Source organism: Giraffa tippelskirchi, chromosome 12 (assembly GCF_054371585.1).
Source record: "Giraffa tippelskirchi isolate mGirTip1 chromosome 12, T2T-mGirTip1v1.2.pri, whole genome shotgun sequence".
Classification (NCBI taxonomy): Eukaryota; Metazoa; Chordata; class Mammalia; order Artiodactyla; family Giraffidae; genus Giraffa; species Giraffa tippelskirchi.
In genome coordinates, this window is record NC_137286.1 from 82837611 (window position 1) to 82848561 (window position 10951).

Consider the following 10951-nt stretch of genomic DNA (forward strand, 5'->3'; position numbering starts at 1 on the left):
GCTCAGTTGTGTCCGACTCTTTGCGACCCCATGAATCGCGGCACGCCAATTTTCATATGCAGCATGTTCCTCTGCCCTCTTTGATCCACGCATTTCCTTTTCACTTACAGGAAGGCAAGATCATGCCAGTTAAATACGAAGAAAATTCTCTCATCTGGGTGGCTGTAGACCAGCCCGTGAAGGACAACAGCTTCTTGAGTTCCAAAGTTTTAGAACTCTGCGGTGACCTTCCTATTTTCTGGCTTAAACCAACCTACCCAAAAGGTAACGTTTTAAATTCTCCGGAAACTGCTTGGACTGCTCCCAGCCGGCATGGGTTTCCTGCGAGCCCCTGCACAGGTGGGAGCATGTGACAGGAAGCTAAACCAGGTGCCCTGCACAGGGTCAGTAATCGGCACCAGAGACCAAAGGGGAGGGGAGGGCGGCCATGAATGTCACAGGCAGGGCCCCAGCAGCGGGCGACAGGAAGGAGGTGGGCCAGGACCCCTCGGCCTTACCTGCGGGCTTATTTATGACACTCCCACTGCTTCTGCTCTGCCCACCTCTCCGCTATTGCACTTTGCAGTTTTACATTTTTTTATTCCTAAAGCAGAGAATCGGGACTAAGAATCTATCCTACCACCAAATCTTTTTTTGGGGGGGTGTGTGTGTAAAAGATTGACTGATTGATTGATTTTTGGTTGAGGTGAGTCGTCATTTCTAAATGCGACTACTCTTCATGGCAGTGCTTGGGCTTCTCACTGTAGTGGCCTCTCTTGTTGAGGAGCACAGACTCTAGGCACACAGGCTTCCCGAGTTGTGGCACACGGGTTTAGTTGCCCCACAGCCTGTGGGATCCTCCTGGACCAGGGATCGAACCCATGTCCCCTGCCTTGGCAGGCAGATTCTTAAGCACTGCACCACCAGGGAAGCCCCTGCCAAATCTTTTTTATGCTCAAATCTTGAATCATGGGATAGGCACAAGCAGCTGTGGACACAGCTGAGATTCCTCAAGTTCAAAGCTCCTACATCTGCTTCCAAGTCCAAGAAAAATAACTGAAGGGCTCCTGGCTTCAGAGCAGGTTGGAGTACATCTGGGGCCATTTCCAGGGCAGGTGAACCCTGCAGCCAGGCTCTTCCCCAGGGTTCCGTCTGTCCCCAAGGCTTGCTGTTGTTTAGTCTCTCAATTGTGTCCGACTCTCTGCAACCCAAGGGACTGCAGCCCGCCAGGCTCCTCTGTCCATGGGGATTCTCCAGGCAAGAAGACTGGAGTGGGTTGCCATGTCCTCCTCCAGGGGATCTTCCCAACTCAGGGATCAAGCCCAGGTCTCCTGCACTGCAGGCGGATTCTTTACCAACTGAGCCACCAGGAATATCTACTCTCTTGATTTCCACCACAGTCACCCCACTGACCTCCCAAAGGCCAACTTTGTAGCTCCGGTTTATTGGTGGGGAAAAGGCCCCCTTCTTAGCACAGCTTAGATAGGCTACCTTCTCAGAAAGTTACATTGAATACCGAGAGAGAATAGCATGGAAATACAGAGAATTCAGGGATTAGAACCATCAGACTTAGGAGAGGGGGACAGACAGTGACTGTCTCATGTGTGCAGACTTCAGTTTTGCAAGATGAAAAAAGTTTGGGATATAAATGGTGATGATGGTTGTGGAGCAGTGTGAGTGTACTTAATGCCTGACTGTATACTTTAAAATGGTTAGGATGGTGAGTTTTATATATATTTTCCCACAATTAAAACACACACACATACACCAGGCTTAAAAAGTCCCAGCTTCTCATTCTGCCATGGCTAACTCATTCCTCCAGTTCACGAGTCTTATTCAGTTCCAAAGCCTGGATCAAGTGGTTACATTTTAGCCCAGGCAAAGCAAATAGGATGCAGTTTGTAAGCCACCGGCAGCAGCTGTCTGGCAGAGCAGGTTCAGAATCCTGAGGCCGTGTGCAGGCTCAGTGAGACAGAATCCTCTGCGTGGTGTCTGCCGCACCCTAGGGGACTAGGAAGGAGGACTGCCACAGGGACCATTGCTTTTGCTGTCCTGGGTCTGTCCCAAGGATGGAGGAGCCTGGCGGGCTACAGTCCATGGGGCTGCACAGAGTCAGACGTGACTGAAGCGACTTAGCACAGCTCTCAGCACAGCCCACCCTGGGTCTTGCTCCAGTGAGTGTTCACACCTCCATCCTCTGGCCACTTACAACTTCTGCCTTTTTATTCCCCACCTGTCTTCACATGGAATGGGCCGTCCATCACCCAGGAACTCCTTCTCCAATACCTTGTCACCTTTTCCAATCAAGGACAAAAGTCTTGGAGCTTCCCTGGTGGTCCAGTGGTTAAGACCTTGCCTTCCAAAACAGGGGTTGCAGGTTCAACCGCTGGTTGGGGAACTAAGATCCCACATGCCTTTTGGCCAAAAAAACAAAACATTAAACAGAAGCAGTATTGTAACAAACTCAATAAAGAGTGTAAAAATGGCCCATATCAAAAGTCTTTTTAAAGAAAAAAAAAAAAAACGGACAAAGTCTCCAACTCTGCCACCATGAAGAGCTCTCTCTAATCACTTTCTGTTTGAGGACATGCCTCTAACCCAGAGAGTTCATTCATTCATTCAACAGTGATTGGCACATCTATTATGTGGCATTTACTTGTTCTAGGCACCTGGAATGCACTGATGAACAGAAGAGACAAGAATCCATGCCCCCTAGGAATTTTGCATCGTAGCTAGGGGAGACACTGCATATATACCGAAATAAGAAAATTATTTGGTACAATCCAAGGTGCTATGGGGGGCTTCCCAGGTGGCGCTAGTGGTAAAGAACCTGCTTGCCAATGCAGGAGATAAAAGAGATGTGTGTTCAATCCCTGGGTTGGAAAGATCCTCTGGAGAAGGGAATGGCAACCCACTCCAGTATTCTTGCCTGGAGAATCCCATGGACAGAAGGGCCTAGTGGGCCACAGTCCATAGTGTTGCAAGAGTTGGACACAACTGAAGCACTTAACACATGCTGTATTCTAACAACTGTCCAGGTAACTAGTCATACTCCCTTTTTAGAGATGAAGAAACCAAGGTCAGCGATTGAATCGCTCTCCTGAGGTCATTGATTAAAAGAAGTACAACTGATTTAAAAAAAAAATTTTAATTAAAAAAAAAAAAAAAGAAAGTCTGAGATTTGAATCCAGGTCTCCCCAATGCCTCTCCAGCGCTGCCTGAGAAACCAAGAGGCTACCCATGGAAGCTATCCACAGCTGGGCACACAACCACACCCTCACAGATAACATGGTATCATACCATCATCACCTAACATTCGAGGGCTTATTCCATGCCAAACACTGTGGTAAAACCCTGGGACAACATTCTCATGACCTCTATCGCCACCCTGTGAGTTAGATACTATTATTATCCCCATTTTAGAGAAAAAGAAAACTGAGCCTTGGAGAGACACCAAAGCCACCCTTGCGGTCCTCTCTCCATTCTTCTTCCTCAGCGGCCATGGGACCCACGGGGCAGTGTGGAGAGCAGGGGCACTGAGCCGGAAGCCAGAGATGCTCATCTCTGCCACCTGCTCTGTGATCTCAGCTGAGTCACTTGGTCTTTTCAAGCCTAACAATTGCATCTGCTAATCGGATGCCTTTGTGTATAAAAGTATTTGCTTATTCTATCCCAGAATTTGTAAAATAATCAACTAAGGACTTCCCTGGTGGTCCAGTGGTTAAGAATTCGCCTGCCAATACAGGGGACATGGGTTCAATCCCTGGTCTGGGATGATCCCACATGCCGCGGACAACGACTGAGCCCATGAGGCTCAAGAGAAGCCGCTGTAATGAAGAGTAGCCCCCACTTGCTGCAACTGGAGAAAGCCCAAGAGCAGCCATGAAGACCGAGCACAGCCAAAAATAAATAAGTTTTTCAAAAAAGAATCAACCAAGATAATAATAAATCTCCTGAAAACTGTAATGCTTTATACATATATTGTAAATCCAGGAGGAATGCGTAGGGCTGCAAGTAACAGAATAGCTGATCAACAGTGATGTCAGCAAATACATACAGGTTGACTTTTTTCGTACAGCTAGAACTCTGGAGGTAGGTTTTGGGCACTGTCGTGACTCTCTTTCTAGCTTACTGTCTGCTACATGAGGATGCTGGATTGTCAACCTCTGTCACCTCTAGTCACATAACCCAGATATCATGTCTCCCTTCAAGGAAGGGAAACCAGACGGAGGAAGCTGTATCTGTCCCCTTCACCAGGAAAACAAAAACTTTCCTGGAAACTGCAATAGCATGTTCTGCTTAGGTCTCATATGGCCACTCCTAATTGCAAGGGAGGCTAGGGGGAAAAGTGCTATTTTACTTTCTCAGCCCTTTAGTAGAAGCAGGAGGTTCCCTGGTGGCTCAGTGGTAAAGAATCTGCCTGCCAATGCAGGAGACTCGGGTTCGATCCCTGGTCCAAGATCTCTTGGAGAAGGAAATGGCAACCCACTAGTATTCTTCCCAAGAGAACCCCACGGACAGAGGAGCCTGGGGGGCTATAGTCCATGGGGTCACAAAGAGTAGGACATGACTGAGCAACTGACCAACAAGCAGAAGCAGGCTGAGGAGGGGATTGCAAGTGGATTCTGTCAGTTGTCTCACACCACCTGCCTCAGTTGGCATCTGACGGTAAACCCAAGGCTCTGAAACATGCTTTAGTCTTGAGAAAATGTGTATAGTTAAATAGAATAGGAGCTACGCGTGTGTTTGTTTTTGTATCTTTCTCTTACTTTTTGCACCCTGATAAACACAGAATTTCCTCAATGAAATAAAGGAAGTAACTTACAGCAGTTTTATTGTTGTTGCTCGTTGTCGTACTTTTGTAGAAATCCAGAGAGAAAGAAGAGAATTGGTAAGAAAAGTCGTTACCACAACGACCACAAGAAGACTACACAGTAGCCCACGGGGCAACCCAGGCCCTGGAAGACCGAATAACGAAACCAGACCCGGCATCCAAGAGGACGCAGAGCCCTTCAACCCAGACAACCCTTACCACGTGAGTGCTGGCGTCCATTCCACAGGCTTGCCTGAGCGCAGAAAACCAGCAGGAAGCTGCGGTGGTTCTGCTGAGACTTCAAAGAAGCACTTAGTATTCAACTGAGACTTTTATTCAATTATTTCAAATACATCTTAATTTTCTTATTGCAGAGTTTATAAGTGAGGGTAACAACACTTCTGTAGTGTAAAATCCTGATCGGTTGTACTCCTTATTCAAAGTTGTTTTCTGGGCTCTGCTCGTTTGCTGCTGCTGCTGCTGCTGCTGCTAAGTCGCTTCAGTCGTGTCCGACTCTGTGCGACCCCATAGACGGCAGCCCACCAGGCTCTCCCGTCCCTGAGATTCTCCAGGCAAGAACACTGGAGTGGGTTGCCATTTCCTTCTCCAATGCACGAAAGGGAAAAGTGAAAGTGAAGTTGCTCAGTCATGTCCGACTCTTTGCGACCCCATGGACTGCAGCCTACCAGGCTCTTCTGTCCATGGGATTTTCCAGGCAAGAGTACTGGAGTGGGGTGCCATTGCCTTCTCCACTGCTCGTTTGAGTCACAGGCAAATTCACGAAGACAAATTCACATCAGGAATTTGATTATTTAAAAATATTTCCAAGCGTGTGCCCTGCAGGCAACACACAGATTGAAAGTATTCTCTTTCCCCGTGTCCACGATATTCACCCAGTCATCAGACATTTGCCGAGAACCTGCTCTTTTCCAGGCCCTGTGCACACGGGAGTAACTTCTGCCCTCGGGGGCACTCAGTCCATTCGGGAGACAGACTCACGTAGGGGATGAAACACTTTAGACGGAAACCCTGAGACCTGGTGTTTGTAAGGATGACACCAATATGCTAAAAACTTCTCAAATCTTCAACAAAGTGTAGTTTATCATTACTATACTTTGTAGGGAGTGAAAGCAGAAAAATAAGTACTTATGTGTAACTAGTGTTTTAACTAGTTAGAAAAAAATACATGCATTTACTTTTTTAAAACAGTATAAAAATGTATACAATGAAAAGTGAGTTTCCCTTCTACCACAGACACCCTCCTCCGAGCAGTCTGTTAACTATGGCTGTTTGCCCACCTCCTCTGCATACATGTACACACACACACACACATTTTTAACACAAAAGAGCACACACAACTTCCTTACTTTGCTGTCTCCCAGTTACAATACAGTATTCTAGGAATTCTACTGTATCTCCTATATGGATCCACTTCATTCATTTTAATGGTAACCTTGTATTCCATTGCGTGGATAAATATATAGAAATTGGAATAGTTCTGTTTTGGTGGGTGTGTAAATTATTTTCCTCCAAGACCATTAATAGGATATAGCTAGTACATCCTGCGCAGGCTATGGGAAAGAAGATGTGAGGTAATGCCGATGAAGCTGTCAGCACAGTGCTTGGCACGTAGTTAAGTACTAACTTGCGCCATGTTAGCTATTAGTCTTATCCATACTTCTTGTACATGAAGGGAGTATATCTTTAGTACAAATGGGACTTCCCTGGTGGTGTGCTGTGCTCAGTCGCTCAGTCATGTCCGACTCTTTGCGACTCCATGGACTGCAGCCTGCCAGGCTCCTCTGTCCATGGGGATTCTCCAGGCAAGAATACTGGAGTGGGTTGCCATTCCCTTCTCCAGGGGATCTTCCTAACCCAGGCATCAAACCCGGGTCTCCCGCACTGCAGGCGTATTCTTTACCATCTGAGCCACCAGAAAAGAAACTGCAAGTGCAGGGAGAGGCTTTCTCTGAACTCCCTTATCTGCCTAAAGACAGATCCTCCAGAAGGAATTCCATTGTCATAAATCCCCTCCCCAGGAGTTTCACTAATTCATTAACCAGGGAAGATGGACTCATCACAGGAGAGTGGAAGTCAGCACCACACTCAGACAAACTTCATCACCAACTATCATACCTCCAATGTGTTTTTCTAAGGCTCCACTCAGCTCTCCTAGAAGTCACTGACTCTGCCTTAAGAGATCTACATCCCTCCTACCCTTTCCTATTCAGATGATATTTAATCCTGAATTTTAAGCCGCCTGGGAGAGTTACTCATTTTTCCTGGGTATCTCTCATTCAGATGGTAAAGAATCTGCCTGCAATGCAGGAGACCTGGGTTCGATCCCTGGATTTGAAGTCCCCTGGAGAAGGGGATGGCAACCCACCCCAGTATTCTTGCCTGGAGAAACCCACGGACAGAGGAGCCTGGTGGGCTGCAGCGCATGGAGTCGCAAAGAGTCGAGCACGACTGAGTGACTAACTCTTTCGTACTGTCACTTTTTAGCACAAGTACTGACGCATGGGTTTACTGGGTCACAGTACATGGGAGTTTTACATTTTAATGGAGGACACTAAATTGCCTTCCAGGGAATTATAGCAGCTACAAGTCTTCAAATGGTAATGCAAGGCCTCATTTATTATCAAACTTTTTAAACAGTCTTGAGTGTAAAACTGTGTCTCCTGTCTTATCTTGCCAGTCTTTAATTATCTGTAAGGCTGAGCATCTTTTCATACACAGAGAAGTCATTTGCGCATTTTCTTTCCTATGTAGCCTACTCAGTCCTTTATTGTTTCATGTGTTGCAAATTATTTTCTGTCATTTTAGACTACTATTTATATTTTAAAAAGATGTAGAGCAAAAAGTATTTTTGAAGTAACCCAAGGCTTACTAGAAGATTCAGGACGCCACCGTACTTCATTTGCTAAAGCTCAAAGAATAAAGGGATAAAATGTGAATAGGGAAACAGAAAAGTTAGTTTCTTCTCCAGGCAGCTGGCCTCCCTGCAGCAGGGTCTAGGGGAGGGCTTCAGGCCCTTTACAGGAGGGGGGTAGGATGTGACTTTGCCCTGCTTCCAGACTTCAGGGATCCGTGTTCCTGAAAAACTCCCACATAGCAGTTTCTCCCTTTCTTAAGTGTTGAGCTGTAAGCAGGAACATCTTCCCTACGACTTCCGTCCTTCCCTTACCCTTTTAAGGAACTATCTCAGAAATATCTCAATAACCAGAGATTTCTGCCAACTTTTTAACCCTAACAAACTTTTGTCAACCCCTCGGGTGAGGAACTGCCTCAGCCAACAGGCTGGTTGACCCCTCCTGCCCTGTCTGTGCATGTGCTCAGCTGTATCTGACTCTTTGCAACCCCGTGGACTGTAGCCCACCAGGCTCCTCCGTCCATGGGATCTTTCAGGCAAGAATCCTGGAGTGGGTTGCTGTGTTCTTCTTCAGGAGATCTTCCCAACCCAGGGACCAAACCTGCATCTCCTGTGTCTCCTGCATTGGCAGGTGGATTCTTTACCACTGAGCCACCTGAGAAGCCCCTCAATTAATTAATCGAGTTTTTTTTATTTTTGCTGTCCCAGATGAACCTTTTTCAAGACATAAAGCAGGAGGAAGAAATGGAAAGTCTGAAGAAATTAAAAAAAAAAAAAAAACCTGCTGTTAGAGAGTAAGACAAATACTTTGATGACAAAATGTGAACATAAGCTTCACTGGATGGTGTTGAGGAATTGTTAGTTTTGTGAGGTGTGGTAACAGCAGCATGGTGCAGGAAAGTATCTTATTTTGGAGAAACATTCTAACATATTTATGGGTGAAATGTCACAATGCTCTCAAGTCTCTCTAAATTTACTTTAGAATTTTAAATAGTTTAAAAAAATCAAATTTGACAAAAGATTAGCAATTGTCAAATCTAGATGTTCAAGTACACAATTTTCTCCACTTTTCAGTTAGGTCTGAAATTTCTTATAACTGAATGCCCCCCACCCCTAAAATAGTTGAATAAAAAAGTATACCAGAAAAGGTGCTCGGGTTGCTTAAGCTCACTTGGCTCACTGAGGTCTAACCTATGCTGGTGCCGCGTCTCTGCCAAGTTGTTCCTCCAGGAAAGAGCTTTAAATTGAATCAAGTCTTTACATTAATGATACAGACTTTTTTCCCCACTGAAATGCAATGCCATATTAAAGAGAGTATAGAATCTATATCCCTAGAAATCCATGAAAAGGAAACCCAGATACACAATTTGGCAGGTGCCAAATTTCTTCCAGTTCTGTGATCTTTCCAGCAGTGAAAGTGGAGTTCTGTAGGTGACCTTGGGACTTCTCAAGTGGCTCAGCTGTAAAAGCATCTGCCTGCTAATGCAGGAGACAGAAGTTCGATCCCTGGGTCGGGAAGATCCCCTGGAGAAGGAAATGGGAACCCACTCCAGTATTCCTGCCTGGAGAATTCCATGGACAGAGGAGCCTGGCAGGATACATACAGTCCATGGGGTCACAGAAGTTGGACACCACTGAGCAGCTGAACAACAAGGTGACTTTTACCTTCAGTACAAGTTTGTAGTTATGTTAGCTATCATCACGGCACATACAAACTAGCAGCTAAAGTTTAAGGTCTTGAATATTTACACAGTAAGTGGTGCCCTTTCCTGAGGGTTACAGGCCCTTATGTTGACATGAAGGCAGAAACCAGACGACTTGATAAGTGTTCTCGGCCAGTACGAGTGGAATAGCAACCGGTTGTCAGCCTGGAGCAGTGAATTCCAAATATGCTCCCTAGAGCCCTGGAAACCATTACTACAAGATGCCAGGGGGCCTCAGCAGTGGCAGAAATGCTACTTTTGAATCAGGCTTCCTGTTTTCCTACTTGAGTCATTACTGAGCGGTCACTATGGCTCATTGAAGGCATAAAGAAACTTCATGTGAGCTAAGTCACTTCAGGCCTGACTCTGCAATCCCATGGACTGCAGTCCTCGGGGCTCCTCTGTCCATGGGATTCTCCAGGCAAAAAGACTGGAGTGGGGTGCCATGCCCTCCTCCAGATCTTCCTGACCCAGGGATGGAACCCCTGTGTCTCTTGTCTCCTGCATTGGCAGGTGGGTTCTTTACCACTGGTGCCACCTGGGAATGGAGAAACTTCACCAGAACATAGAAAGAAATATCTTCCTGTAAGTGACTGATTAGGCAGGGTGGAAGTTCCTTCATGTTAGAAGGGTTTCTGAATGGTAAAGTTTAAAGATTGAAAGCGCCTTACCAAAAATAGTGATGGCTGGTACCACTGAGACATTTATGACCTTATTTTAAAATAATGTGCATGCTATAAACGTCTCCTTATGAAGGAAACAGAAGTAATTCTCTTTTATTTCACAGCAGCAGGAAGGAGAAAGCATGACATTCGACACCAGACTGGATCATGAAGGAATCTGCTGTATAGAATGCAGGAGGAGCTACACCCACTGCCAGAAGATCTGTGAGCCCCTGGGGGGCTACTACCCGTGGCCTTATAACTACCAGGGCTGCCGTTCAGCCTGCAGAGTCATCATGCCTTGTAGCTGGTGGGTGGCCCGCATCCTGGGCATGGTGTGAAAGCACTTCAGCGAGCAGGTGCTGTGAAGAAGTCAAACTCCAGAGACAACCAAAGCTTGGGGCATCTTGAAGCTACAGGGGCCATAAAGTATTTTATGTTCCATCTGAGCAATGTTATTCGAGACACTGAACAGACACTTTTCAACTGCTTTACTGAACTTCGTTCAGAATTGCAAATGTACTGAGGGTAGTTTTAAGTCTAAAATATCATAATAATCCTTTTATTACTTGCTATTTTTTTGCTTTTCTTTGCCAGGAAGGTCTGCTTTTAAGCCTTCCTTACCAAGCTATTTTGAAATAATCATGAAAAATTACTTTCGTCCAAGATCTCAACTGTACACTTGAGTTCCTTGTAAATCATGTCACTGACTAAAACGATTGTCTTCTGTTGTTACTTGCTCAGAATTCCTCAGTTGTTCTTAATCTTTATTGTTCTTTCCTAGTCTTGCAAATGTGCCCCCAGAGTTCCCAGATAAAAATGAGACAAGAAAGGGAAAATGAGATATATGATGAAATCTACCTGAGAGTAAACGTGAACCTGAAGGTGGCAGCTCATGGGCACTTCAGGTGAGTAACAGGTG

At 45.8% G+C, this 10951-nt stretch overlaps 1 protein-coding gene across 2 annotated transcripts in view; it reads left to right on the plus strand.

Moving 5' to 3' along the window:
* The window catches only part of CNMD (chondromodulin), a 31354-nt gene extending 20609 nt beyond the window's left edge, over window positions 1-10745 (plus strand). Inside the window, exons 5-7 of one of the 2 annotated variants that reach the window (XM_081549867.1) lie at window positions 111-264; window positions 4845-5014; window positions 10155-10745. In XM_081549867.1, coding sequence (XP_081405993.1) covers window positions 111-264; window positions 4845-5014; window positions 10155-10370 — 540 coding nt within the window. In that variant the 3' untranslated portion in view covers window positions 10371-10745. The remainder of the gene's footprint in view (window positions 1-110; window positions 265-4844; window positions 5015-10154) is intronic. The other variant, XM_081549868.1, reaches the window with a different exon arrangement.
* Window positions 10746-10951: the final 206 nt, after the last annotated feature.